The sequence below is a fragment of the Aspergillus uvarum genome (genome assembly GCF_003184745.1).
Source record: "Aspergillus uvarum CBS 121591 unplaced genomic scaffold BO82scaffold_34, whole genome shotgun sequence".
In the NCBI taxonomy this organism is placed as follows: Eukaryota; Fungi; Ascomycota; class Eurotiomycetes; order Eurotiales; family Aspergillaceae; genus Aspergillus; species Aspergillus uvarum.
The window spans coordinates 92,472-119,836 of NW_020291331.1; the positions used below are offsets into that span (position 1 = coordinate 92,472).

At 53.3% G+C, this 27,365-nt stretch overlaps 12 protein-coding genes across 12 annotated transcripts; 4 read left to right on the top strand and 8 right to left on the bottom strand.

Moving 5' to 3' along the window:
- Positions 1-210: 210 nt before the first annotated feature.
- Positions 211-2,352, bottom strand: BO82DRAFT_355188 (putative siroheme synthase). Its single transcript, XM_025635379.1, has one exon. It carries the CDS (start codon positions 2,002-2,004, stop codon positions 298-300), a length of 1,707 nt encoding a protein of 568 aa, XP_025490918.1. The 5' UTR covers positions 2,005-2,352; the 3' UTR covers positions 211-297.
- Positions 2,353-2,875: 523 nt separating this feature from the next.
- On the top strand, positions 2,876-4,844 carry BO82DRAFT_355189 (proteasome regulatory particle lid subunit RPN5). Its single transcript, XM_025635380.1, has 5 exons — positions 2,876-3,091; positions 3,143-3,199; positions 3,259-3,495; positions 3,562-4,050; positions 4,108-4,844. The coding sequence occupies exons 1-5, from the start codon at positions 3,008-3,010 to the stop codon at positions 4,708-4,710; spliced, it is 1,470 nt and encodes a 489-aa protein (XP_025490919.1). The 5' UTR covers positions 2,876-3,007; the 3' UTR covers positions 4,711-4,844.
- Positions 4,756-5,980, bottom strand: BO82DRAFT_312251 (alpha/beta hydrolase). Its single transcript, XM_025632432.1, has 2 exons — positions 5,291-5,980; positions 4,756-5,230 (listed from the first exon to the last, which is right to left on the bottom strand). Exons 1-2 carry the CDS (start codon positions 5,809-5,811, stop codon positions 4,855-4,857), a joined length of 897 nt encoding a protein of 298 aa, XP_025490920.1. The 5' UTR covers positions 5,812-5,980; the 3' UTR covers positions 4,756-4,854.
- A 1,487-nt stretch (positions 5,981-7,467) lies between these two features.
- On the bottom strand, positions 7,468-8,424 carry BO82DRAFT_250800 (uncharacterized protein; the record flags this gene model as incomplete). The annotated part of the gene is made up of 2 exons (XM_025630878.1): positions 7,468-7,909; positions 7,979-8,424. Coding segments are annotated over 2 exons (888 nt in total), but the record flags the coding sequence as incomplete, so codon positions are not given.
- Positions 8,425-8,564: 140 nt separating this feature from the next.
- On the bottom strand, positions 8,565-9,392 carry BO82DRAFT_433093 (purine and uridine phosphorylase; the record flags this gene model as incomplete). Its single annotated transcript, XM_025640843.1, has 1 exon — positions 8,565-9,392. One exon carries the CDS (start codon positions 9,390-9,392, stop codon positions 8,565-8,567), a length of 828 nt encoding a protein of 275 aa, XP_025490922.1.
- Positions 9,393-10,955: 1,563 nt separating this feature from the next.
- On the bottom strand, positions 10,956-11,750 carry BO82DRAFT_355191 (40S ribosomal protein eS27). Its single transcript, XM_025635381.1, has 3 exons — positions 11,719-11,750; positions 11,446-11,508; positions 10,956-11,356 (listed from the first exon to the last, which is right to left on the bottom strand). Exons 1-3 carry the CDS (start codon positions 11,719-11,721, stop codon positions 11,174-11,176), a joined length of 249 nt encoding a protein of 82 aa, XP_025490923.1. The 5' UTR covers positions 11,722-11,750; the 3' UTR covers positions 10,956-11,173.
- A 577-nt stretch (positions 11,751-12,327) lies between these two features.
- Positions 12,328-14,324, bottom strand: BO82DRAFT_355194 (aminoalcoholphosphotransferase). Its single transcript, XM_025635382.1, has 7 exons — positions 13,792-14,324; positions 13,712-13,721; positions 13,492-13,649; positions 13,381-13,427; positions 13,220-13,315; positions 12,500-13,164; positions 12,328-12,448 (listed from the first exon to the last, which is right to left on the bottom strand). Exons 1-7 carry the CDS (start codon positions 13,929-13,931, stop codon positions 12,332-12,334), a joined length of 1,233 nt encoding a protein of 410 aa, XP_025490924.1. The 5' UTR covers positions 13,932-14,324; the 3' UTR covers positions 12,328-12,331.
- A 965-nt stretch (positions 14,325-15,289) lies between these two features.
- BO82DRAFT_375351 (NIPSNAP family protein) lies at positions 15,290-16,515 on the bottom strand (the record flags this gene model as incomplete). Its single annotated transcript, XM_025637473.1, has 2 exons — positions 15,290-15,774; positions 15,840-16,515. The coding sequence occupies 2 exons, from the start codon at positions 16,513-16,515 to the stop codon at positions 15,290-15,292; spliced, it is 1,161 nt and encodes a 386-aa protein (XP_025490925.1).
- A 1,040-nt stretch (positions 16,516-17,555) lies between these two features.
- Positions 17,556-18,777, top strand: BO82DRAFT_392868 (pyridoxamine 5'-phosphate oxidase family protein). The gene is made up of 3 exons (XM_025638645.1): positions 17,556-17,608; positions 17,669-17,938; positions 17,996-18,777. The coding sequence occupies exons 2-3, from the start codon at positions 17,822-17,824 to the stop codon at positions 18,605-18,607; spliced, it is 729 nt and encodes a 242-aa protein (XP_025490926.1). The 5' UTR covers positions 17,556-17,608; positions 17,669-17,821; the 3' UTR covers positions 18,608-18,777.
- A 192-nt stretch (positions 18,778-18,969) lies between these two features.
- BO82DRAFT_433097 (lipoyl(octanoyl) transferase LIP2) lies at positions 18,970-20,087 on the top strand (the record flags this gene model as incomplete). The annotated part of the gene is made up of 1 exon (XM_025640844.1): positions 18,970-20,087. The coding sequence occupies exon 1, from the start codon at positions 19,122-19,124 to the stop codon at positions 20,085-20,087; it is 966 nt and encodes a 321-aa protein (XP_025490927.1). The 5' UTR covers positions 18,970-19,121.
- A 75-nt stretch (positions 20,088-20,162) lies between these two features.
- Positions 20,163-21,997, bottom strand: rho3 (Rho family GTPase RHO3). The gene is made up of 8 exons (XM_025635383.1): positions 21,646-21,997; positions 21,529-21,579; positions 21,449-21,466; positions 21,364-21,380; positions 21,288-21,302; positions 21,101-21,222; positions 20,846-21,047; positions 20,163-20,758 (listed from the first exon to the last, which is right to left on the bottom strand). Exons 1-8 carry the CDS (start codon positions 21,693-21,695, stop codon positions 20,640-20,642), a joined length of 594 nt encoding a protein of 197 aa, XP_025490928.1. The 5' UTR covers positions 21,696-21,997; the 3' UTR covers positions 20,163-20,639.
- Positions 21,998-22,871: 874 nt separating this feature from the next.
- BO82DRAFT_355199 (putative COP9 signalosome subunit 2 (CsnB)) lies at positions 22,872-24,763 on the top strand. Its single transcript, XM_025635384.1, has 4 exons — positions 22,872-23,044; positions 23,095-23,253; positions 23,313-23,373; positions 23,423-24,763. Exons 1-4 carry the CDS (start codon positions 23,001-23,003, stop codon positions 24,683-24,685), a joined length of 1,527 nt encoding a protein of 508 aa, XP_025490929.1. The 5' UTR covers positions 22,872-23,000; the 3' UTR covers positions 24,686-24,763.
- The last annotated feature ends 2,602 nt before the right edge of the window (positions 24,764-27,365 follow it).

Consider the following 27,365-nt stretch of genomic DNA (forward strand, 5'->3'; position numbering starts at 1 on the left):
GCTTATTACAGATGAGCTTTGCTGGGGAAGCTGAAAGGAAGGGGGGTCCGGGGGTTCTCCCCCGGGAATTGTCTGTTATGAGCATTGGGATTGAGTGCTACTAGCAAGTTGAAAGAAAGGGGGGTCCGGAGGTTCTCCCCGGAAACCTTTTATCATGGGTATTGAAACTAAGTGCTCCTGGGACTAAGAAAGAAGTTGGTAGAGGTATATCATCAACCATCATCCCCGCGACAGGGGTTCATTCATATACAACATCTATGGGTATCTATGCAACAAACATAACAACATACAACACAATCACTGGCTCTCATCAGTGCCAGCACCACCACCCGTCTCCAGACACAACTCATCCAAGCTCCGGAAACCTTCCTCAACCACCCACTTCTGTCCCTGCGCGGGATGCAGAACATAGCAACTGGCTCCCACAACCAACAACCCAGGGGGCCTGGACCCCTCCGCCTCGAACGCAGCACTCACATGCTCCAATGTGGACCGGATCACCCGCTGATCCGTACACGAAGCCCGCTCGATGATCGCACAGGGCGTCTCCTTCGGCCAGGGCGTCCGCGTCGGCTGCGACGACTCATCTTTCTCGTCACTTGCCGCTGGCACAGTGGTCAACGACTCCACCAACGCCGACAACCGATGCAGCGCCATTAGAAACACCACCGTTTGGGTTGGCACGTACGTCGGCGGAGCCGGCGCGGCGCCCTTGCGACCTGTACCCGTACACACCAGCACTTGGTCCGATACCCCGCGGTGGGTGGCCGGGATCTCTGCGAAGAGCGGCGCGCTCAGAGCACTGGTGATGCCTGGCAGCACAATCGGCACGTAGCCCTGGCCGCGGAAGAACTCGAATTCCTCGCCGCCCCGCCCATACAGATAGGGGTCTCCTTGCTTGAGACGGAGGACGTGCCGGCCCCGGCGGAGCGCCTCCAGCCCCATCTGCAGGAACTCCTCCTGCGCTTGATCCGCATTCCCGGGGAACTTGCGCGCGATATGCACCTCTGTCCGGCGCGGGATTAGCTCCAGGACCGGGGCAGGGACGAGTTTGTCGGCAAGGATGAGGTCGGCGTTTTGAATGGCGTTGTAAGTGGCCCGGGTGAGGAGGTCCGGGTGGCCGGGGCCGGAACCAGCCAGGACGATCTTTCCTCGTCGGGTCAGACTGCTCGACTCGTTCTGGCTGCTGTTGGTGGATTGGTCTTGGCCCGCTGAATAGGCTTCAAGGATGGTCGCGATGTCGGCATCCGTGATGGCGGCGAGCTTGCGGAGGGGCCAGTACTCGCAAATCTGGGAGAGCCAGCGCACGCGTCGGGTTTTGGCGGCGGAAATGTCGTCCTCGGTCACTAGGGTGTTGAACGTGTGGCGTTGACCGGTGGAGTCGTCCTCGTCACCTTCGAGTGCCGTGTCACACAGTCCGGCTGCGTGGTCTTCGGCCCAGAGCCGCTTCCTCACGGCGCCCAATCTGTCAATGGCGCTTCCGAGATTCGAGGGGAGCGAAGACGAGATCTCTCGCCGCAGCCGAGACGCCAGTTTACACCCGCGTCCCGACGTCGTGATGCCAATGTGTAAGGGCCCATCAGAGTATGTGGAGAGGAGTGTAAATGTGCAGAGCTCGGGGGCATCGGACACATTGACCGGGATCCGAAGCCGTCGACAGAGCTTGGAGATGTGTGCGCTGCGCGGGTCACTTCCGCCAAGAGTGACAAAGACCGTGTCAACCACGCGGTCGACTTCTTCCCTTCCCAAGCTGGTCAGATCGTCATCTTGGAATTCCCGGCGAATCCACCGCACGGAATTACTCTCGATCCGCTCAACAAGCGTATATTGCAGCCCCTCCTGCGGTTCCGGGGTGATGAGAATGGGCTTTGCGCCGGCCTCGACGCTCTTCGCACATCGGGCCGCAGCCAACGGGTTTGCTCCAATGATCAGATGCACCTGCGACTCGACGTTGACCGCCGTCAACAACGGCGCGGGGGAGCTGGTATTTGATGCATCCCGCATGATGATAAGTCGCCACTGCGGAAAGTGCAGGCTATAGTGGGTGGCGTTGCTTTCGAACTTCTCTCTTCTCCGGTCAGTCGTTGAGAAAACTGAGCACCGAGTAAAGGACGTGAATTCTTCGGATACACTCTTGAAACCTGTGACTCAGGATGGTCGATTCAATTTATTGATTGCGAGAGGGTAGAGAGTGCACCTCCGCGGAAATGTTCGACGCAGCGGATGACTACCGTGATAACCTGGAGATAAGAGCTGCGAATTCTCCCACTTGCCAGCCAAATCTGGTCGATAAGACTATCTGCGGTATGAATCACAACAGAAAAAACACAAAAAGTCCGCGGCGTCGCAGTCATTCGTCCCTGAGGATTTTATAGATTCGTCGCCCAATGCGGTTAACCTCATATTGCGTGATTGCGTGCTCGGAATCTGGCTTAAATAAGCGGTCGGCTTACTCTGAGTTTCCGGATTGGGTAGACCCTCATTTGACCAGTTGGTGATAATGGAAAAGAACATGATCCAGAAGCTCTCAGCCTTAGGCAGAGAGCTCTGGCATGGTTCTGGTTGTCCAGTTGCTGACTGAGTGAGGAGTTCGGCTCTCCTGCAAGAGAGCCAACTACATAACCATAATGCGTGCCAGTTATCTCAGCGGCGACATCCATGAAAATGGGAAAAAATAATTAATTGAGGAAACAAGAGACCAAACGGGCATAATCACATTATTATTGCTGAGAGTCCTCCGTAGCAGGTGTAAACAACACTGACCGTGGTGTTCAGATGGAGGTTGCTGGACACTGTCTACTCACGTGACGCAGCTGGGAGCTGCACGTCAGAGCTCCGAAGCCCGTCGCCGTCCATCCATGCCTTGAACAATCCGCCTCCATCATATCCCTCCATCCCCATCTTCTCGCCCATTTCCACATCCTCTCTGTGTCACTTACCCAAGATTCCCTAGATACCCCTTCCTCCAGATCTATCATCTCCCTACTTACAGTGACGCCTCGTCACCATGTCCGAAACCTTGTTGAAGCCGGAGAAGGACTTCTCCAAGGATGCTGACAAGCTAATCCCCGAGGCAGAGCAGCTTGCCAAGGTCAGCGCACTAGCATCGCTCTGGAGCTCACAGAACGCTGACCGTCTACAGACTGATGTGCAAGGTGCCATTGACAAGCTTCTGGTGTTGGAGAAGCAGGCCAGACAGGTGCGACCCTCCTTGCCCACGTCCGGCGACAAGTCCGCGTCTAACCAGCCCATCTCCAGGCTTCCGATCTGGCCACCACATCCCGCATCATTGTCACAATCGTCACTATCAGCAAGAACTCCGGTGACTGGACCCTCCTGAACGACCAAGTGCTGCTGCTCTCGAAGAAGCATGGCCAGCTCAAACAAGCTATAACGAAGATGGTACAGGTGGTGATGGGATTCCTGGATGAGACCCCCAACCTGGAGGTCAAGCTCTCAGTCATCTCCACGCTGCGGACGGTGACCGAGGGAAAGGTCAGTCGCACACCATCCTCCGGGCAAATCCAGCCAAATTCGCTAACTGCCGCCTTGCCGCACTAGATCTTCGTCGAAGTCGAGCGCGCCCGTGTCACCCGTATCCTATCCAACATCAAGAAGACCCAAGGCGACCTCCAGGCCGCCGCTGATATCCTCTGCGAGCTGCAGGTAGAGACGTTCGGTTCGATGAGCCGAAGAGAGAAAACAGAGTTCATCCTGGAGCAAGTGGCCCTGTGCATAGAGCGGGGTGACTGGACGCAAGCCACGATCCTCAGCCGCAAGATCAACAAGCGGTACTTCGCCCGCAAGCCGAAGAAGAGCGCCGAGGAGATCGAGAAGCTGAAGAAGGAGGCCGAGGAGCGGGAGAAGACCCGCCAGCCCGATGAGCCGCCCATGGAGGTGGACGACGATGTGACCGACCTGAAGCTGCGCTACTACGAGCAACAGATCATCCTCGCCAACCACGACTACAAATACCTGGACGTGTGCAAGCACTACCGTGAGGTGCTGGATACGGACTCGGTCCAGAACAACCCCGAGCAGCTCCACGCAGTACGTTTTTGGCTTCCCACATCCTTTGGGTGGTCCTGCTAACAGTTGTTGCCAAAGGTTCTTGCTCGCATCGTGTATTACATCGTCCTTTCGCCCTACGACAACGAACAGTCGGACCTCCTGCACCGGATCCAGCAGGACTCGCGCCTGTCGTCGGTGCCCGTCGAGGCCCGCCTGGTGAAGCTCTTCACCATCCACGAGCTGATGCGCTGGCCGATGGTGGCGGAGCAGTTCGGCCCACACCTGTGCCAGACCGACGTCTTTAAGGCGCAGCCGAGCCAGTCGGCGGACGACCAGGCCCACCGGCGGTGGCAGGATCTTCGCAAGCGGGTGATCGAGCACAACGTGCGGGTGGTGGCCAAGTACTACACGCGCATCCAGATGGGCCGGTTGACGGAGCTGCTGGACCTGGCGGAGGACGAGACGGAGAAGTACATCAGCGAGCTGGTGACGTCCAAGACGATCTACGCCAAGATCGACCGTCCCGCGCGGCTGGTCAACTTCTCGAAGCCGCGCGACGCGGACGACGTGTTGAACGAGTGGAGCAGCGACATGAAGAGCCTGCTGGGACTGTTGGAGCGGATTGACCACCTGATCACCAAGGAGGAGATGATGGCCCGGATCCTTCCCACCCGGGGCGAGAAGGGCAAGGCTCGTTGAAATTGCGGTGAACAATGTACAATGAGAAACCTGACGTTAGAGATTAGGATGGTATGACGATTATCTATAGTAGCCTCTCACACACTCGCTCTCTCTCTCTCTCTCTCTCTCTATACACCCTCAACATCTATTTAGCGCATAAACTCAAAACGGCAACTCCATATCATTAACATCCTCATCCATGACCCCTTTCTTCGTGCCCCCATCCTCGGCCTCCAAAACCTCCCTGATAAACCTCACCACAGCATCCAAATACGGCCTCTGACTCGGCACAAAATGCCCACCGGGATGGAAGACCACCCTCCCCTGGGCCTCCGGATCCCCCAAACACGCCTCAATCAACGCGCGACTCCGCCCCTCATCCACCACGGCATCCAACGTGCCCAGCACATGCAACACGGGCGTCTTGATCCCCGGCTCATAGAACGCGCGATACCGCGGCCCCGGCGCGCGGAACCCACTGTAGCACACCGCGAACTTCAACGGGCCCTGCTTCTGCCTCCCCCCATTTTCAGTACTACTCCCACCACCACCACCACCACCACCACCACCACCACCCTCCGCTAAGACAGCCCTTAACGCCTCCGGCACCTTGAACCCCTCCACCCCAGTAAACTCCGTCCCCGCACACGCATTTTCGGGATTCTCCAACCCCTCAAACACCTGCAACCGGCCCGTCTCCAGCAAAGACGCGACCATCGCGGCCATCGCGGCGCCCTGCGAGAACCCCACCACCGCGTCGAAGGGGCCTTCCTCCCGGATGACCTGCGCTATCGTGGTGAGGCCCTCCTCCAAGCCCGCGTACAGCGGGGGGTTGGCGGTGTTGGAGCGGCGGAACCAGCCGTAGGCCTCGGGGTCGTTGTCGGCAACCTCTTCGGTGGCAGCAATCCCGCCTTGCGTGGTCGGGGGCTCGTAGCCCGGGATGTCAGACGGTAACAGGCGGTGCGGGCCCGTCGGGTAGGCAGTCGTCACGGTGTAGGTGGGGCTCAAGGCTTTGGTGAGGTGCTTGATCACGGCGCGGGTTTTGGCGTGGAAGAGGGCGCCCGATTGCGTGTAGCCGTGCAGGCAGAGGAGTTTGAGGGGGGTTCCCGGGGGTGGCATTTTGAGGGTGGCTTGTTTGGGATTTCTAGATTGGGGATTGAAAAGAAGGTCGGGAGGATTGGTGGGTTAGGTTGAAATCTAGGGGTAGGGAAAGATATGGTAAAGGAAGAAAAGAGAGACAATGCCTTTGATTAAGTGAGTTGACTTCCTCGGTGTTGCGGAGTCAGAGTGGATGAGAAGGATGATGCGATAAGATAAGAGCCAGGCGGTGCCTTGGATTTCTGCCGCTTTTTGGGGGGTGCGGTAAGGGATTGAACAGTTTCAACGGCCGACTTTCGCCCCTGGTAGAAATTCTGCCACCGCAACCGCAAGGCGGTAACAGAATAAACAGTTTCAATGGCCGACTTTCCCCCGTGGTCTACAATTAATTCTACCGCTTCCACGGAGGCGGTATGGCAAAAACCACTTCTCAGCGCCGAGTTTCCCCAATTCTACTACAATTCTGCCGCTGCCCGGAAGGCGGTAGCGCAGTGAACAGTTTCCACGGCCGAGTTTCGCCCGCTGTTCTAGGATTCTGCCAGACATGCGGCCACCGCTCCCTATCGGCCGCTAGCACTATACATACAAGATACGATCATCACAATGCCTTGTTTATCACCTTCTCGATTCAATGACATAGTAATCAATTATTTAGGTTAGCAGCGTAGCCCCGTACTCACGAGTATACTGATTACAGCTTGCGAGCCTCCCTCTGCGGCCAGAGACAGAGGCGTGTCGCCGAATCGATCCACCGTGGTGACAGCAGCACCCTTCTCCAGCAGGGCCCTGACCACGGCTTGATGTCCTTCCATGGCCGTCCAAGACAGTGGGGTCCGGTCTATAGCATCCGCTAGGTGCACAGCAGCACCTTCATTTAGTAGAAGTCGCACCGCCGCTATATGTCCCTTCTTGGGCGCCCTGGACAGCGGTGTCTGGCCCAGCATATCAGCCGCGTCCAGTTCGGCGACACTGTACTCGAGGAGCGTTCGGATGACTCCTTTGTGGCCGTGCTCTGCAGCCAGGAACAAGGGAGTCCGGCCCATTGCATCTGCCAGGTCTGGTGTAGCACCTTTCGCGAGAAGGGTTTTGACTACTCCTTCGTGTCCTTCCTTAGCGGCCCACGATAATGGTGTCCGGCCAAGCATGTCTGTTGCGTTTGGTGAAGACCCCGTCGTACAGACTGTGTAGGTATCTAGCTCGAACTCATGGACATCTCTTGCATCGCTGATCGAGACCATTGTCCAGTCGGCATCGCCTTAAAGTATGCCGGATCCATCCTGTCCAGCAGTAATTTGACCACGGCTTCGTGCCCATTCTCTGCTGCTCAGGATAGTGGTGTACGTCTATAAGAGTCCGACACGTCTAGGTTTGCTCTATTCTGGTCTAGCAACCGGCAGACAACGTCTGCAAGCCCCAGGAATGATGCGTAAGTGTCTGCCCAGGAAGTCGCCGGGAAAGTCATGTACACGTTCTACAATGAATAGAGTCTGCGCCATGCTGGACACTGCACGTTTGTTCTGGAAAAGCCTGAATGCCGACTCGATTCTTCTTTCCTGTACGTCCAACATATGCTTGTCCGAGGTTTCTTGCAGTGTAATCGAAAAGCACATAGGTTTTCTCCGGCGGCGAAGCTTCATCCAAAGAAAGGCGAGGTCCGGCTCCGAAGGGGTCGAAGTAAAGATACTGTAAGCAAGTAGATGCCATGCCAACATGACCCCAGGGGGAATATCTAGCTCGGTTCTCCGTGAAAAAGTCCTGCGCCGTGTAATGAACTAGGCGACAAATGCCGCTTCTCTCATCGATGGCTACTAAGCCGGCGCATAGTGAGAGGATGTACGAGGGTGCAGTAAGTGCGTGTTCATCGCTATCGACATCCCCTTTTTGCACAGCCAACACATGCTGAATCTCCTTGACCCGAAGCGGCCGTGATGCGTTGACGATCCAGAGTAGCGTTTTTTCAGCCAGGTGAACGGCCTCGGGATTCTGACTCGTCAACCTCCCCATCGCTTTCCGAAAGATCTCTCCCGAGCTCTTCGGAAGATCTCTCAAGGCTTCACAGAGACTTCGCACGTTATGCTTCGTTGCCAAGTGGTTCACGTGGAACTGAGCATGCAAGAACCTACATTTGTCGGACATGACTTTCACTATATCGTGCGACGCACTTGATCACTAAAGGCGGCATACCCACATTCCTTGTGCCTTAGTAACAATGCCATCTATAATACTAGCGCGAAGGTCCGGTACTGAGGATAGTTGTCGACCTAGAACAAACTTCTCGCTAGCGATTTCCGATTCCACATAGTTGCGAATATCTTCTTCGGGTGTCCGGATCTCTTCTCGTAAGCATCTCTTGAACGAGTCTTCAATGAGTGCAATCGGTCGTGAAGTGACCAATGTATTGATCCATGGTGCAAGATCTCTGATGAGGCCAAGGAAGTATGCTCGGTTTCGTTCGTCCTGGCATTCGTCAAGTGCGTCGATAAGGATAAACACGCGCGAGAATCGATCGATCACGGAATTGAGAGCTTGCAACAAGGTAACTTTGCGGGGAAAGGTCGTCTGCGGGTAATGGAGCTCATATAATTCTTTGACTTCTTCCGGGAGAGAAGGAAGTTGGAGAGCTAATTGCTTCAGAAACAAGATCTAACTGACACATAGGCAGAAGCTCGCTGATTTTCTTCTCAGCTTCGACTCGGCTGGAAGGAATTCGGTCAAGAAGGTCTCTTGCGTATGCGGCTGCTGTCATGGCGGCATACCCTTGCCATTCCTTATTTTTATGTGTCAGAGTAGTCACATATACCACGAATGACCAAACAGGGGAAGTGTTTCATCAGCCCCGCTGCTTCCATCTCGAAACACAGCACGTCCTTTTCCGCAGCAAACTTATCCCGAACAGACGCATCCTTCATAAGCTTATTTGCGGAAGCAATCAGGCCGTAATGTACTGCCGGGTTATCCTCGTCCTTCAACCGTCGGCGCCGCGCGACCAAGTCTGATGGATGATTGCCACAGATAACAGCGTGGTCGCAAATATTATCTAAATCATGGACAACTCGATTCTGATACAGCCTGTCGCGATCCGGGGCAGGCCGCTTGAATCTCTTGCGCAGCCTCGGCTTTCGTTCAAGAACCATCTGGCTCCTGAGGCCACTCACCGCCGTCTGCAGAGCCATTGGCGGCTGATTTAGAAATCCCGTTGTCCGGAACCGTTGGTCTTGAATCGTCTTGCCGAAGTCATACTGGCATACATCCCCATTCCCATCGCGTGGGGTGCTGACCACAGTATCCCCAAGTCGGATGTCATGCTTGGCGCTAGGCGCACCGCCGCCGACGCCGACCATCAGACCAATTCTGAGATGTGAGAAGCTATGTAGCATATCCCGTGCCACGCTCGCAGCGGACGCTATACCATACTCACCATTGGGTAAGATGGCGATGACGACATGATGTTTACCAATCTTGCCCAGGGTGTAATCGTTGCAGTCATTCGGAGACACAGATCCCGGTCCCTCGTGTATCTCGTCCAGAAATGCCCGCGCAGCAACGTGCTCCGTGCTTATGGCGCAGATCCAGCCCACGGTATAGGCTCTCGGGTTAGACATGATTGCTGGTAGAAAGGAAGTGACATGGTATTGTATGGATGAACAGACTGGGTGGGTGAAGGAGTGATGACAGCCTGATCAGCCGCGCGAGCTGACTGGCAGCATAGCCACTCTGCGCTTGGGTCTTGACTCAAGGGTCACTGAGGAGAGACACATGAGGACTGACGATCAATTGCGATGAAACACTGCAGATACTAATTCTCAGAGACGTCTTTAAGAAGTTTTGTAACGGTGCGTGTCTTCCTTTGCGACGGCTAGTGTTCGCGGTACTTTATATCTGTATCAGGCTTCGCGGGTATGAAATAAGAGATGAGGCACTGTCGCTGGTAGATTTGAAAATCCGCTATTGCATCGCATACATTGGACTGTTTCGGACAGTCAACATTACTCTCGCGGATCATAGCATGTGAGTTCAACCCCAACGCTCGGTATGTATGAGGTCGAAAGGAGAGACAAAGCCGATGAAGTTAAGCGTCTTTTCTCTACCTATTTATTCATACTTGCATGCTGGGACGAGCTTATCGATAAGCAGGACGCCAAGCGGGTAATCATGCACCTTACCATTGTTGTCAACGCTAGGCCTAAATTAGAGATCCGCTATCACAGGCTCGTGAGTTTAGTAGAATGCGGAGAAGGTTCGATAAGGATGTCTGACCCTCGGGATTTTGCCTAATGTTCGAGTTAACCTTAAGGGGCGAGTTACCTTTGAAATTTGAAGATGTCAGAATTTACCGTGCACAGACAGAAATACAATCTGGTCTACAGTTGTTCTGAGGGAAGGCGCCTACGTCATTCATATAAAATACACAATGTACCGAATACAGTCCCGAGCACAAGACCAATCTCCAGACCCATCCCCGGATACTCTGGCCTAGTGTCTACACTACTGCGGGGTGTTGGTGGAGCCCTTACAATGGTCTTATCATACTAGGGCAGGAAATGGCATGCCCAGACTACGAGTGCGAATGACCATAAGAAAAACATACGATTGCTACCCGCACGGAGAAAGAGATACAGTACCACCTTGGGGTAAAAAGCCTCTTCAGGCCTTGATTCCCCGAGCCAACGATTGTTCCGTCACGAGAGAGAAGTCGAATGCCGAGTGCCGAATGCCATATCCTAGTCGCATCTGCTGCTGACCATCAATCCAATGCCAGAATCATCCCCAGTCCCTGTGGCATCCCGGCATGGCTCGTGCAATCGTGGCGGTGGTACTGTATGTCGTGCTCCGAATTGTTGGTTTCGTGAAGAAGTGGCGATGTACATCCGTTAATGGAATCAACGTGGGTACATGGAAAAAAGAACCAGAAACAATCAAGTCGAAGAAGGAATTCAGATAAATGGCAATAGAAACTGGAGAAGGAATTTGTCTCTCGAGGACCGAATCATGGTTGTCAAACTGTAGTGTCTTTTTTGATTCGTAGTTGCCAGATATCCGGAACGCCCCTCTTTTGAACGTGAACAGAGAATAGGGAAGAAAGCAAAAGTGATAAAACCGAAGAATTGCTTTTGTTTTCTGAAGTATGGAAAAAAAGAAATGGGTATGTCTGGTCAAAAATTGTCTTTTTTTTCATTTCCCTTGGGTAAGGGAGGGTTCTCTGCGGGGGGGACTGCTTCTCGCACAAGAAAGGGGGGCGAGGATTCCATCTTCTATCTGAAATCTTGCTTTCCTTCAAAGAAAAAACGAGATATATTAATCCATCATCATCGAAGAACGCCACATTGCTTTCATCATCGCTCCGACCACGGGAGGTTTTTATTGCGCGCGATTATCGATACATTTACTTGCGGCGGAAAGAGCAGCCCTCAGTAAGACGGGCCTTACCACCGGTGGGCTGGCACAGGACGGTGGAGCAACCGGCGCAGACGACGACAGTCTGGGCGTGGGAGAAGACGGTGGTGATGGTGAAGCAGCCGGGGCACTTGACGTCCATGAAGAAGGAGCGGGGAGCAGGCACAAGTTGCTGTTGTTTTGCCGAATGTCTTAGCCAAGAGTTCGATTTCGGGATATCAAATCCATTTTTTTTCCATTTCCACCCGGGTATCAGCATACCTTGAGCTTGTGCTTGCGGGCCTCAGCCTGAGGCGTGGGGTTGAGGAGGTCGACCGCGAGAACCTATTGATGTATCATCCTGTTAGCGAAGGTGTTCCTTGACCAGGTCCGTTTGAGAAAAAAAATTCGATGGTTCGGCGATAAGGTGGCGACGGCGACGTTAAGGCACTGAGGGGATAGCGACATGACAGTCGGTGCAGCCGGTGTGCATGCTGGACATGGGGATGTGTTGCGTGGTGTATCGAGACGGCTTCAGGAAGGGTAGGGACCTACCATCTTGACGAGACAAAAAGTCGATCAGCGAGGGAGGTTGAATGAAGCGCTGATGATGATGGCCTGCTTGAGGGTGAAAGCAAAAAGGTGGACTCGTAGAGAGGGCGAGGATTGAAGGGAATTCTCGACGGCGTCACCCAACCAGCCCGTTTGGGGGCAAAATAGGGTTGCAACCCTCTCGCTTACCCTGCCGCTTCAGGCAGCTGGGGGGCCCGGCCCGTCTGTTCACCCCGTGCCGCCCGCCCTCTCCGCCAATCGTCGCGCGCTTATCTCAGCTTTCGAGATCCTACCATGTCCTTCAAGGTCCTTCTGTCATTCTTCTATACAGATGCATATCGACGTACTCAGTACTGGCTGGACAGGATTTGCTAATAAGAATGACATACGCTGCTTGACTCTTAACTCATAACTAAACAATGCTTCGTCCGGGCGACATGTACCCGACACATCCACCCCCGGCACAACACTCACGACATCATTATCCAATGGCACCTCCATGCATACTAAGTTGACTTCGCCACCTAACGCTCGAATAATATCGTCTCTATCATACACCGCAAGCCACTCATCCGCGAGATATTACTTCCGTCATGCGATACCAACATGCGCTACTCTAGTTCGTTTTCTTTGGGGCTCCGTTTGTCACAACCACCTCCACACGCGGGTGCGGGTGCTTGATAGTCAAGCACCAGATGTCGATGTAGTCACATATCGTCGTGATGATATCATGCTGGATACGATTAGCGCCCGTTCATCCACCGGAAGGATTGTCAATACTCACCACGAAACTACCATACACGCCGATCGACAAACCCAAACACACCCACAGGAAAGCAGCCTGGCCAACCTCACCGCCAAGCAAGCTCGACCAGCATCCGTTTTTGTCGCCAACACTGTCAATGGTAGCCAGGGCAAGAGGCACCAGGAGCATGTTGAAGTATGGGAAACTGGTTTTGGTCAAATGCGCGATGATCATTCTGCCCACCGCATACGCGTTGACCAGGCCAACGTACAAACAGAATGGGATGGCGTAGTTTTCCAGGATGGTCGGCTGAAGATAGAGGTAGGCCGGAACAAAGGTCCATACGGCCACAAGCGGAAGGAGGCCGAAGAGAGGCTTAACGGGGTCTTGGCCACGCTCGCTGCGAATCTTCATGACGTGCACGATGCTGGAACCCGTGGCGAAGAAGAGGAGAACCGCGCCATAGACCATGTACCACTGCGTGAAGGCCATTCCATAGAGCTGATCTGGCAGGAAGTCTGGCTTGGAGAGTCCGATAGTCTCCAGCATGGGCCGGTGCCAGAAGCTGCCACCACCCATGTATGCGGTAAACCCAAACACCACGCAGAGAGTGAGAACGCCCTCAACGGGGCCGGAGATAATTCCTAGGGTCAGTACCTGGGTGTAGTACTCGTCCCAGGTCTGGACATAGAAAGTCATAGTCGCTGCTACCATGTCAGCATTTCAGCGGCTCACTCCTCGTTGGAGTAAAGCACATACATCCAAAAAGAGTCAGGATCGTAGCCCATGACTGGCCGAGGTTCATAGCCGCACAGAAGATCAGAACTCCCAAGGCGGTGTTGCAAGCATCGACACCTAGGAGAAAACACTTAGGTTCCATACTCGCTTTTCATACAAGCCCAGATCTTCCCCCGACTTACTGTGATCAAACAGCTCCCCCAGAGGGCCGCTTTGCTTTGTTCTCCGCCTGCAGTGTTCCATTTAGTGTCCTGTCTACCAGTAGAAAGAAGGCGCGAGGGGCTTGTTCATACGCTTGGATGCCGTCTACACCGTCGAACGTCTGATAGAGAAACAACCCGAGGGCGCAACTGGCATAGACCCAGGAAGGGCAGTCCTGGTCTAGGGTCGGGTTGTACCATAGGATGGTGATGAAGTTGACTACCACGAAGAAGAAGCCGGTCAAGGTGATCTGCCGGTTCCCCGTTATTATGTCTCGTTCCGGCTGCGGAACGATCAGGCCAGATAACTTACAGCATTAGGACTAAGGCCGAGGGAAGAGGTCGTTAGCAAGAGGTATGCAGCCGGTGAGAACAACATCAACAACTACTTACGCCATGCTCATCGGAAAGAACTTAATGACAAAATCATTGTAAAAGGGCTTCAAAACATAACGACTGACGAGCGAGTGGTCCACTCCTGCATAGCGATACTGCCGCAGAGCGGGCAGTTCGTGCTGGCGTATGTACACCATCTTGCCTGGTGGTGCTGGCGATTGATGCAAGCCGGAGTTTATCCCTTCGAACTACAAGAATCGATACGGTACGTCCGATGAATCAACTGGAGGATGTGAAAGGCTCGAGTATGTTTTGCCCTTGTTATTCTTCACGCGCGGGAAAGGTAGCCTATTAGGCGGCAAATTAAGATTGATGTCAGAATGTCCAGATGTCCCGGAAGTAGGAAGGGAGGGAGGACGTCAGAACAAGAATCAACTTCGAAAAGGACCGGAAGTCGATCTGAAAATGTAATATGAAAGATGAAAAATAAAAAGGAAAGGAAACAGGCTAGGACAAAGGGAGGTGCCGAAAGAAGAAGAATAAACAGCAGACGATGATGTTGTTGTTCGCTTTCCAACCATGAATTTTTTCCTAGGTTGTTTTGTTTTCCCAACGACCCTCTTTTTTTTCTGCCGGCGGAAAAGATGCTTGATGGAAAGGCGGGGAGGAGGGGAGGACAGCCAGTCAACATTCAACACTTCCTACACCTCTCTAGGGCTGCAGACTCGCAGAGAGAGAACCTCACCGCACATCGTCGAAAGATTCGATCCCTTGGCGAAGTGGCGCACGTGCAGCTATATCTTTGATTCGCTGGTTCAGTGGTTTAATATGATTTCACTAGGACAAAGCACCATGCATCACTCATTCTGGCATTCTTTCCTTGTGCCGTCCGGGGCTTAGATCGTCGTCAACCGAAATGACCAATGTCCCCCCAAGGTGGGGTTGCTTAGAGAATACCACCAGTCTTCTCCCTCGCCATTCGACCCGAGGTAACATTTGACACCCAACTCGACACCGTGACTCGGTCGCGTACAGAGCGGGGATGGACTCAATTCCGCTAGCTCCGCTAGCACAACAAAGCGGGACCATGGGCCGCGACTTGATGTTCGGCCCATCTTTGACCCTAAAGCTTTTAGGTCGCCTCACCAATAATTAGCACTACAAGAAACATAGAGAAAATAGAGAAAAGATGTACGAGTAGAAGATTGAACGAACAAAGAAGAACATAAAACACAGTTTCAATAAATGCTAATTCAGGTACGATACACCGTGGGCACAGCGGCCGGTTAAGGGAATGTGTGGATAAAGACCAACGAGGTCAAGGACTCCCTCAGGATTTGTGGAAGAAAGGACAAAGCTGGGTTGCCCCACGCTCCTTCTGTCGAACCGCTCACTGGCGGTTTGGATCCTCGCCCTCCTGCCCTGTCCTGATCCATGGTGCATGGATTGCAAAGGAAGCCCGCAACCTGGTCGGTTCTGCATGCTTGGCTAGTTCGCTCGGACGGTGCTGTCTTGTGATCACCGATCCTTCTTCCCCGCAGCCTACCCAATCTCTTTAGCCGACAGGGCTCCACGGCATCGGGATCAAGATCCGACTCTGCATGCTCTGGATCAATGGGACGGTCTTGTGCACCGTCTCCGCCCAGCCTTCAATGCCCCAGGACTGTTCGCGGCGAATCTTCCGCTCCTCCAGGTTGGCGAATTGCCAGAGATGGTGCACTGTGTTCAAGTCTCCAATCTGTACAAACCAAGCACCGACTCCCTCCATGACCTCTCGGCGAGCGGTGAGGCCGCGACGCCAATGTGTCTCCCATTCCAAGAGGTTCCCAGGGTGAAGAGTATATGAGCGAAGTTCGAACAGGCCACCGAGGCGTCGGGGAGGGGTTGTGGGCCAGAAAGAAAACTCCTGCATGAGCGACGTCTTCTTGCTTTTGATCAAGCTCTTCAGCTTCCGGTCAAAGGCTTCGAACTCGGGATGAGAGGCGATATTATGCAAGGATGCGTGGTAACCTTCGTATCGCTGGTATTCCCAGATGTGGACTGCAATCGGGATGTTAGTATGCAGACTTGGACCAGCACTATGAACGGTCGGCTGTTATAAATACCAAAAGTGTCGTTGTCGCCGACTTGGGTACGCCAACTGCCGACTAAGTTGACCCTGTTCTCAGGCTCGGTCGCCATGCGAGGATACCATTGGCCAACAAGGTTGACATATTCATCGACTTTGTCGGGCTTGACATCGTGGAAGACAATGGAATGGACGTATTTGCCTCGGGCGAGCACTTGCGAGAACGACCGTTCGATGTCCTTGTCGAGCTGCTGGCCTTCCTTTGTTCCGTAGATAAGCGACGACAGCGGGCCGCGTTTCGGAGACTGGCTAGATTCCAGCAGCTGTTCGTCTTCTAATTTGTGATAAGTAGAGAGTGAGCCCAATGCCTTCTCAACAGGTACATCTGCAGCTTCAAGGTCGGGGCTGTTGTTACAGCTTCCATTGCTCTCGAGCGGAGCAGTGGGAGCGGTAGCGTACTCACGGAAGCGATCACGAATTGAAGGGGATGATGCAGAGGAAGAAGCAGAAGCATCGACAGACTGACTCTCTTGCTGTTCTCTCTTCTTGCGAGACACCTCCAGGTTCTCGCGAAACTCCTTTTGCCGTGCGTTAAACTCAGCAGCCGAGTCGGGGGTGAGGTCACGGATGGAAGGGGCACGAAAGGCAGCAACAGAGGAACTGAAGGGGCGAGCCAGCACAGAAGCTGGACGAACCACGCGTTGTGCGAACATGGCTTATGCGTATACAACAAGCAGCTGCCTAAAGGCCAGAAGTTCGACTGGAAACAAATAGAAACAATGGTGGGTGAAAAGACGCTGGCAAACGACGGGTCAACCGTATGATCAACCCAAGCACAGAGCAGTGAAGGCAACAGAGGAGGATTGCAGGAGAGGGGTCTAATAAGTAGGGAGGGGAAACCACAGATGCTGAGACACAAGAGGACAGGGATATATCGAGGCCAGCACGCGACAACTTAGTGACCTGACCGAATGGCTGGGAGGAAAGAGCACGGCAGGAAGTATCGCTGAGAACCAGTCGGGTAGCAAGCGTTGGAGGCCAGGATTAGCAGCAAAGAGGAACTGGTGGAATTGTCCGGGGGCGGAGTAGCATTAATCCTGGACTGGTTGGTAGAATTGGGACGGGGTAATTGTTGGTGGTGGTGAGGGATCAAATGACACTGGTTGAGAGGTAAGAGGCGTGAATGTGGAAGAGGAGGTGAAGAAGAAGAGGAGCGGAGGGTGAGAGCTGGAAGCTGAGAGGTACCCCCGAAGTACCGTGGGTGTTTTTAGAAGCTGGGGAAAGTCGACCGTCACTACTAGTTACGGAGCAAAGTGCGGGGAAATTGGCCAGGCGTGCTAACCGTGGATGATTACTTGGGTATTATTGCCAGTCATCACCTGTTCTTATATGAGAAGGCATCACCAATCTCGGCCCCAGTGAAGTAATCCATATGACCGAATGATCCTAGGCCCTGCATCCGCTCATCCTGCCGAAAGGGATCTGGAGGAGCAGCTCTCCTGATAACGGAAGAATTGCGGATGATTCGTCACCATCTGGACTCTGCCGCGATCTTCACACCAACGACGAGGATTATTGTTCAGTGGCTGAGACCACCATGACGAAAAAAGTGGCACCTCAAGCTCCTTTTGCCCTATCAGTCTTGACGAGTAAACGTTCATCACTGTGCCTCCAGCACCTAGCAATTCGCAGCTATTTTGCCCCTGGTACAATCTCCGTAAGCACCGAATCATCCGATTAAAACAGAGCTCGATCTCTATGACGTCGACGGCAAGCGAGCGTTGCCAGACAAGCAACGGGTGTTAGGTAATCCACTCGGCCCGCCTGGTGATCCGCGCTCAACCGCTCATCCCCAATCTGGATTAGTGATAGTGAGCTGCTCTGGCTTCCGCAGCCCCTCCACTTGCGCTGCCTCCATTCTCAGCTGCTCTTGATCAGTTCACAGTGTGTACTGAGAGTCACGTATCACAACCAATACAGGAAGGACTCTTGTGATAACTTACATCTTCAACAATCATCATGGCAGACCCCAACAATCCTCCCCTTTCGTACGAGGCGTCCGCCTCGACCTGCCACCCGCATGTCGCCAGCACCTTACCTACGGAGGTGGTCTCCAGCCTCAAGAACTCGCGCTTTGTAAGTGCTTGCTAGCTGTAGGCTCAGACTGACGGTCACTCTCTAATCTCTCCCTAGCTTCATCTTGCAACCACCGATGGCATGACCCCCCACATCTCCCTCATGTCATACACCTACCTACCCTCCACTCCGTTCGACCCATACCCCACGATTATCATGACCACCAACCCATCCTCTCGCAAGACCAACCAGATCCTGACAAATCCTCGTATCTCCCTTCTGGTCCACGACTGGGTCTCCCACCGTCCTCCTACGCGCGCACCCCACCCCGGAGGTGACCGAGAGGGCTCTCCGCCACCCGCAGCCACCCGTTCATCCTTGGCTAGCCTACTGCTGAACTTGAATACGAGTGCGCTGTCGAGCATCTCCACGACAATTGCCGGTACTGCCCGGGTTCTGGAGCCTGGCTCGGAGGAGGAGGAATGGTGCAAGACACAGCACTTGGAGAACAACACTTTTGAGGAGGAGATCGGCACGTTCGGACAGCAGCTCCAACAACAGCCGGGAGCAAGAAGGCCGAGCATCTCGATTGACAGTGATGTGCGGGTAGTGACTGTGCAGGTCCGTGAGGGACGTATCGCGGACTGGAAGGGAGGAGTGCGTGATTGGCAGTTGGTGCGCGAGGACGAGTCGCAGGAGTCCTTGGTCAATGGAGTTGCGCCTGCATGATTTCGACTCCCAGTGCTTTTTGTCTCAGTTTTCTTGACCAATTCAGATACCGCATTGTCAACTCTGTCCGAACCATATCATGTCCATATCAGTGGTTTGGGGGCACATGTCCAAAAGTCTAGTGACTATATCTGCGTATAATGAAAACCAACATGTCTATATAGGAATTCTGGCTTCCAGGCCATTGACATAGACCAGAGATCTCAATTGAGGTGGTTATCTCTAAAATACCTGTCATCACATGATCGTCCGGCCAGCAAGCGGCGGCAAAGTTAACTCTCCCACCGACTCCGTCCGAAACCACTAGTTTTCCGCGGTGACGTCCATCCCGCTCAAGCTTATCCGCCCGCGCAAACCATCATCTTCAGCTCCCCTCTTCCAACCTCAATTACCTTTCCACAAACCAATTACCCTTCTCCCAACCGTCAATGCTATGAACAACTCCTCCCATACTCCCTAAAAACACCTACAACCCAGCACCCCCATCACGCGACCCCCAAAAGGCAAATCCAAAATGCGCCTCGCCCACATCCACTACCCGGACCTAACCTCCTTCACGCGCATCTCCCACCTCCAACAAACCCTCACCACGCGCCTCCTCACGCACAAGAAACTCCTCTCTGCGGCGAATGACACAACTTCCACGCTGCCACCGCCCCCGGACCCAACAATCATCACATTCACCCCGCACCCCGTCTACACCACCGGCCGCCGCGACCTCCCGCCCTCGAACACTAGTCCGCGCGACACCACCGCCGCTACACCCTTACCCTCCACTACGAATGCCACCCAGACGCAAAACACGCTCTCCCTCCCCCCACCCCTGGAACAAATCCGCTCCCTCCTGATCCCGCCCACGCCCTACCCTTCTTCCCAGAAACAACCCCCGGGAAAAGCAGAATACCACCCCACCCTCCGCGGCGGGCAGACCACCTACCACGGCCCGGGGCAGATGGTCGCATACACGATCCTCGACCTGCGGCGCCTGGGGCTGACCCCGCGCTGCCACATCCGATTGTTGGAGAACAGCGTGATCGACGTGCTGGCCTCGTACGGGGTGCGGGGTTTGGTGACCGAGGATCCGGGCGTGTGGGTGCATCCCCCCCTAGCCCCGAAAACTCCGCTGCGGGCCAGCAGTCAACATGCGGAAGAAGATGAGGCTGCGCAGCTACCCCGCAAGATCACGGCGGTCGGGGTGCATCTGCGGCGGAACATCAGTAGCTTCGGGATCGGGTTCAACGTCACCCAGGAGCCCATGTGGTGGTTCCGGCAGATCGTGGCGTGCGGGCTGGAAGGGCGCGAGGCGACCAGTCTGGCGGGTCTCGGCGTGCAGGCGGATGTCCCGGCGGTGGCCGGGCGGTTTGTCGAGGCGTTTGTGCGGCGCGTGAATCGCGATTTTGCGGCGCAGGGCGGGAAGGGGAAGGGGGAGGGGATTGAGGAGGTTTATTCGATTGCGGAGGAGGATTTGTTGAGGGAGTAGAGAGAGTACATGGGGTAAAGGGGTGAAGCCCTGGGTTGAGGGAGTTTTCCAAGGGAAAATTAGATTAGATATCGTATCAAATACTCGTACTCATAGTTTGTTTTCTCGATCTATGCTTAGGACGAAATCATGATATGGATGGGGTCCGCTTGCGACGATGCGGATGAGATAAAATGATGATGTGAGTATCTGCCTTGAACATCTCTCCCACCAGGCTTGTCTTGCATGCTTTCCAGAACATAAAGGCTTCAGGGGACATGAAATCAAGACAATAAGTGTACACGGTTAATATGAAGGCGGTGTGTGGAAGAAAGAGAAGTATATATAGAGAAAACAGACATAGGGCGATCACATGCAAAGTACGACTGGCTGAATTTGCGGCGAAACAAGGTCTTTTCGAAGGCTCACACAAGGTCCTCCGATTCCCGAACTGCAGGCACGTATCCAGGGCAACTGATCCAGGTCGGTTTTGTTCGAACCATAGGGGGAAATATTGAGAACGGGTATAATGATAAAGGAACAGAAGCAAAGAGCGAACGAGACCCATCAGGTCTACAGAATGATACACCGATCCCCGGAGCCGTTCGACCCCTGAGCTTTCACTTCCAGGGCCACCTTAGCTGCCTCGTAGAAAGTTTCCATGATGCCACGATTCTGCACGGCAGAGCATTCTGCAAGTCACCTGTCAGCAAAGCTTGAACCCCAAAAAAAAAAAAAAAAAAAAAAAAAAAAAAAAAAAAAAGAAAAAGACTCCGTACCCAGATACTTGACGGCACCGATCTCTTTGGCCTTCGCAAGGCCTTCTTCATAGGCGATGGCGTTGGGGTTGTCGTTCAGGAACTCGTCCTTTCGCAAGTCACATTTCAGTGCCGTGAGGACCAGCTTCACGCTGGGGCAGTTCTCGGAGATCTCCTCGATCCATTTGCTGGCCACGTTCTCGAACGAATCGCGACTGTCGACCTAGTACGGGGTCAAAATCGCAACACAAAGCCGGTCGCATCGATCCTCCTTACGCTGAAGCAGAGCATGATCACATGCGTATCCTCGTATGAAAGCGCGCGCAATCGGTCGAACTCTTCCTGGCCCGCCGTGTCCCAGAGCGACAGTTCCATATGTACATTGTCGACGAAGATGTCTGTTGGCGAGATAATGAGTATATAGGAGTGACCAAGGCCGATATCGGGCGGGGAGGGAAAGTACCATGTACATAGTTCTCTAATTTCCAATAACACGTTAGCGAGCATATCATCTCGAGGGAGGAACAGCCAGTGCGTACCGAAGACGGTGGGTTCGCTATGCAGTCAATGCTGCGGTCAATAAATCAATCGCAAACAAGCATAAGCGCAAAGCAGGTGTCTCACTAGACCGTGGGGAAATATCTAGAGTGGGAGCATGTTAGTTCGGTTGGGAGAAAACAGGGGGGGAAATCAGATGGCCAAACCCTCTAGTGAATACATTCAAAGCCGAGGTCTTTCCGCAAGCACCGTCCCCTCTTATCTAGGAAGTCAGCTCTTCAAGTTCCCAGCTGGCCGACCGATAGGTTATAGATTGCACTGACAAGAGCACCATCTTCCGGCGCACGACTTTTTGACGCCCACAGAGACTCATTGTGATGGTGGAAGTAAGAAATCGGGGTTGGTGGAGGAATCGCAGGGGGGGGAAAGGGTCGAAGGGTCCCGACGAAGATAAGGGAGGGAAGGGGGGTGGAGGAGAGATGAGAGAGGGGGGGGAGGTTCTAGATCGGGGAACAAGGTTCGACAGCGGCGAGCGAGCGGAGATTTGATGTATGGATGGATGGATGTATGGGTGTATGGATGTAAGGTTGTTTGTGTCTGGGTCAGAAGGAAATTATTATCCTAGGCAGACGAAGCTTGAATAATAGGAAATGATGAGGTTTCACGAGGTGGTTGTGACGAAAGGTTTAGTTGGATGCGAACACGAAGTAGAAGAGAGAAAGTGAAGAGGCAGAATTACTTAGTAACTGATTACTGACGGGGCGCGAGTCATGGCTGGGCGGCGGAGTTGCAGCGCAGCAGCAGCAGATGTCATCGGAGGCTCCACGAAGAGCCGATCTTCATCTGCCAACTACGGAGTACCGCTAGAATTCTTCAATGTGGCGGAGAGACTATGATATGGTGGCCGTTGCTGCAGCTCTGAAGCGTGTCGATCATGAGTTCAATCAGGCCGTTTGTCTCCTTTTCTACCTGCAGTACATGGACACTTTGGTCAATTGCTTCAAGGATACTACTATACATAGCACTTCAGACTCTGCGCTGTACTGTACAGGACAGTACTCTATGTAAGAGTATCGTGTTGGCCAGAATCATAACTAGTTGATACTAAGAAAGTGCCTGCGCAATCAGTATGGAGTCTGTCTCGGACTGATCATCGCATGCTGATCGTAGCCACTTGGAAGTATTGTGCTTAGTTGATAGTCAAGGTTGACTACTTCTATATATCCTGGTGAGATATGCGGGATAGGCCTCTATGAACTCGTACTCGGAAAACAAGGCTGGGATGTCATCACCGCAGTAAAGTAACTGGTGGCCTTGTCATGCATAGCCACCTAGTAGCATTGTAAGTAGCAGCCTGCTCAACCGTTGGTGCAACACCCAAGAAATTGTTGTGTTCAGCGCCATGCAGTGTGTTACTTGGTGAAGGACACCTTGAAAGTGCCCGTGACTGGAAAATTGACTCCAAATTGGAAGGCGGGGAAGGTCAAACCGACCTCTCCGATAGGCGCGGACGGCACCTCCATCATTGGTTCGATTGGGTCCATCCATTTATCCCATTCCTCTCACTGCGTCACGGGTCAACAACCACTGCACCTCCCATCCCTTCTCCTTGATGCTTTAATCAGCTATTCCTATTATCTCTTTAGCGAACTTTTCTCCTACGCTTCAGTCTTTCAAAATGTCGGACGACGATGATTTCATGCAAGATTCTGGTGACGAGGAGTAAGTGCCAGTACCCAACCCGCCGTCGCACTTGGCTGACCGACTCTTAGATATGACTTTGAATACGAAGATGAAGATGAGGACGAGTCGGGCGATGTCGGAATCGAGAACAAATACTACAATGCGAAACAAGTGAAGATAGACAATCCAGAGGAGGCGATTGACGAGTTCCTAGGAGTGCCGGCACTGGAGCAAGATAAAGGCGACTGGTAAGGCAGACGTCGAACCAAACAGATCCAGTCGTGAAAAATAACGAAGTCATGCGCAGGGGATTCAAGGGGCTGAAGCAGGCCATCAAGTTAGAATTCAAGCTTGGACGATACAGTGATGTATTCCTCCTTCGCCCACCCTTTCGTGCGATCAGTACTGACTGCTCAGGCCGTTGAACACTACAGGGAACTGCTCACCTACGTCAAGTCGGCCGTCACCCGGAATTACTCGGAGAAATCAATCAACAACATGCTGGACTACATTGAAAAGGGCTCCGACGACGAAAGGGCATACCAGTGCATGGAAGAATTCTACTCCTTGACGCTGCGATCGTTCCAGAACACCAACAACGAGCGATTATGGTTGAAGACTAACATTAAATTAGCCCGACTGTGGCTCGAGCGCAAGGACTATAGCCAGCTGAGAAAAAAGGTACGGGAGCTGCACCGGGCATGTCAGCGGGAGGACGGGAGCGACGACCCCAGCAAAGGCACCTACCTCCTCGAACTCTACGCACTGGAGATCCAGATGTATGCCGAGACGAAGAACAACAAGCGGCTCAAGGCGCTCTACCAAAAGGCTCTACGCGTTCGGTCGGCTGTGCCGCATCCGAAGATCATGGGCATCATCCGGGAGTGCGGTGGGAAGATGCACATGAGCGAGGAGAACTGGAAGGAGGCGCAGAGCGACTTCTTCGAGTCATTCCGGAACTACGACGAGGCGGGCTCCATGCAGCGCATCCAGGTGCTCAAGTATCTCGTGCTGACGACGATGCTCATGAAATCGGACATCAACCCGTTCGACTCCCAGGAAACGCAACCATACAAGAACGATCCCCGCATCGCTGCCATGACCGATCTCGTCGACGCATACCAACGGGACGATATTCGCGTCTACGAGGACATCCTTAGTAAGAACGCCGACGTGCTGGCCGACCCGTTCATCGCGGAGAACATCGACGAAGTCAGCCGGAACATGCGCGTCCGCGCGGTGCAGAAGCTGACTGCACCGTACAAGCGGTTCACGCTCAAATTCATCACGAAGCACATTCGTATCACCGAGCCCGAGGCTCAGGATATCGTGAGCTTCCTTATTCTGGACGGAAAAATGAAGGCCAAAATCGACCAGGAGCACGGGACAGTGGAGGTGGAGGCTGATTCCCCCGCGTACCTCGAGCGAGTTCGGCACCTTGAAGAATGCTATGTGATGATGCGCAAGAGTTGGACGCATTTGTTGAACGATGGCGAAGGCTTCAAGGACGACGGTGGCCAGCTCGTTCTCCAGGGGATGCGAGGACCCGGAGGCGGGCTTCTGTTCCAGTCGGATGATCCGGTGGCTCCAGATCGTCCTCGCCGTCGAGGGCGGGGTGGAGCAGGAGCCGGCTTGAGGGGGAATGCTGGAGCTCAGCACCATGGGTTGGAGGGATTTTAACATGCAGGTGTTCCGGATACTTACATGTATTGTATCACACTGCATATCCTTAGAAGAAGCGACGGGGTACAGTCCAAAGTACGTAGTTTTCCCCATGATTGCTGGCTGGCTGTCTTGCTTGCTTACTACCAGTACTAGGTAGCTTGTTCCCTGCCTGTCTGCTTGGCTGCTGCTAGCTAGCTTGCTACCTGGGTAGTATCTACCCGCCCCGGATTTCCACGGGTGATACTTCCACTCCCATCCCCCGGTCCCCTGCCCCAAACCCCAACTTCAATCCCAAAGGCCAATGTACACGGGACAATATCTCCTATCCCAGTCCACCGGAAGCTTTCCCCGATCCCAGTCACGTCGACCGGAGAAGGAGCGAAGCTCCGTCTCTCCATCCACCCCTGCCAGTCTCCAACCTCAAACTCGAAGTCCAAGAGCTGCAACCAGAATCATTGGTCCTGCTTTAAGCCTTAGGCTCAATTTCATAGACCACCACCGCCGTAGCAAGGAACCCTCATGCACCAGAGAGCACAGGACAGCGACAGCACCGGGCACCAGCACAGCACAGCACAGCACAGCACACACATACGACCTGCATCGCATAGATAGATGGATATCAGACCACACCGCCGCCAGCCCACCCCACACTCACAACTCTGCATTACAAATACCCGACTAGGTCGCTTTTCATGTAGCAGTGATTGGAGGCTAGAGAAAGCCAGGGGGAAGGTACAGTAGGCCAGGCTAGGCTAAGAAAGCTGCTGCTGCTGCTGCACGGGGCACCTGCGCTGGAAAGCAAACTGCAGGAACGAAGGTTACATGTACATGTACAGTACATAGGTCCAGCACAGCACAGTCCAGTACACAGCATATCATAAAGGTCGTGGACTGATGTACATACAGTGCATATGGTAGTGTACTTGGCTAGATCGCGAGTATCCATGCGATGCGCTGAGATACTGCCGTCCTGTACAGTTATGACACCAGGAAGCCTCTTGTACACTTGTGATGGTAGTACACTTTTATCTCAAAGTAATCTGGAATGTATTGTACATACTCCTAGAAGACGAGAACCCCATCCAAATAATCCAATCCCAAACCCATGGGTAGGACCGGCATCAGACTAGACCTCCCACCGTAACTACCTGTAGTATAAGCCGAACCCGTTATAGCCTACATAACTGACACACAGAACTTATCCCCGAAGCCACCGCCAAAACAACCAGTCATGGCGTACCATGGCACCTGGCACCAGGAGGAGGTACTTTCAGACCACCCTCCCCCGTGCCTAGCACCTTGTGTCTCGTCACCTCCCAGGGCCCAGGGGATGCGGATGGCTGAGCCGTCGAAAAAAAAAAAAAAAGGTACGAAATAGATCCGTTGAAGCTACATCCTACCCTCTCATGTTAACTATCTTCATCCATTGAGTTCAGCAACAAAACCCATGTCGAAACCATTGCGAGATTTTCCTTCAGAACAATGAAGGAGATTCCAAGTGTCTAGACCCCCAATCCACGAGTCAGACGCAAACCAGCCTGACAGGGGAGGGGACCGGCGGATGATACCGTTGTAAGCTCCGTCGCCTGGGATCCGGATCCTCCCCCGGGGCTATTTCAGCTATTATCCCGAGGGATTTTGTACTGGGTGGTTTATGCAGTTTGCTTTCTCAAGGATTGTGGGTTTCTTTTTCTACACCGCACAAACCTTTGGACCATGGACATGGACCATGGGCATTGGGGCGCTGTGCTGGGGTGGTGTCCTGGTAGTTGGGGTGGGGATTCCTTTGTTTGAGCTTCGGGTGGGGATTGATAATGGTGATTGTTTGGATGGAAGGCTTCGGTTTTGGTACTCTGCTGTTGTTGTTGTTGTTGTTGTTGTTGTTGTTGTAGCGTAACTACGGTTGGATAGTCTTCAAGGGTGGAACTGTGTACAGTTGGTTACTCTGTAGTGTGTCCCTTTTTTTGGTTCTATTTTTAAGGCAGATATTCACAGAGTCAAGAGATTGATTGTGCTTCACCTGACTACTTTAGTGTTCAGGGTTGACAAGATGACAGGTGATCTGGGAAGAGCATACTCCACTCCACTCAAACGGGGCCACACTACGGAAAATCCGTGGGTTTGACGAGGGCGGTTGTTTTCGTTTCCACCGAAAGATAACTTCTTGTCACTTGGTGGGATGGAAGTTGGGTCCAGTCCTCGCTCCACCGTAAACACTCCCTCCTTTGCCTTGGAGTCAGGCATTGGGTGAGGCATGAAATTTCCAACCTGGTCGGGTACCCAATGTATGAGACTTGCGCCATGGGAATACCTGCTTTTTTTTTTGTTCTCAACCTGTCATGGAGCCGGAGAAGTGGAGCGCGCAACAGCGATAAGAAAAAAGAAGGGACGGGATCGATCCTTTAGTGTCCCTTACGAGGGGCCGACAGCGGAGTCCGTCCGTCTTGTTAGTCCGAATCGACTACGTAGATGTCGGAGGAATGAAGAAAATCGAATACGTACCTGCAACATGATCGGTAATTTCTCTTCCGAGTGCTGGGGTCAAAAGGCTATATCACACGAATTGAATTGCAGATCCCAGACGGTAGTTCGAGAGAATGGACAACAAGCCGTAATGCTTATTCGTGTTTGTTTCTTTGTTTCTTTGTTTCTTTGTTTCTTTGTTCTTACATAGTAAGAGAAGCTCCGAGGTGCT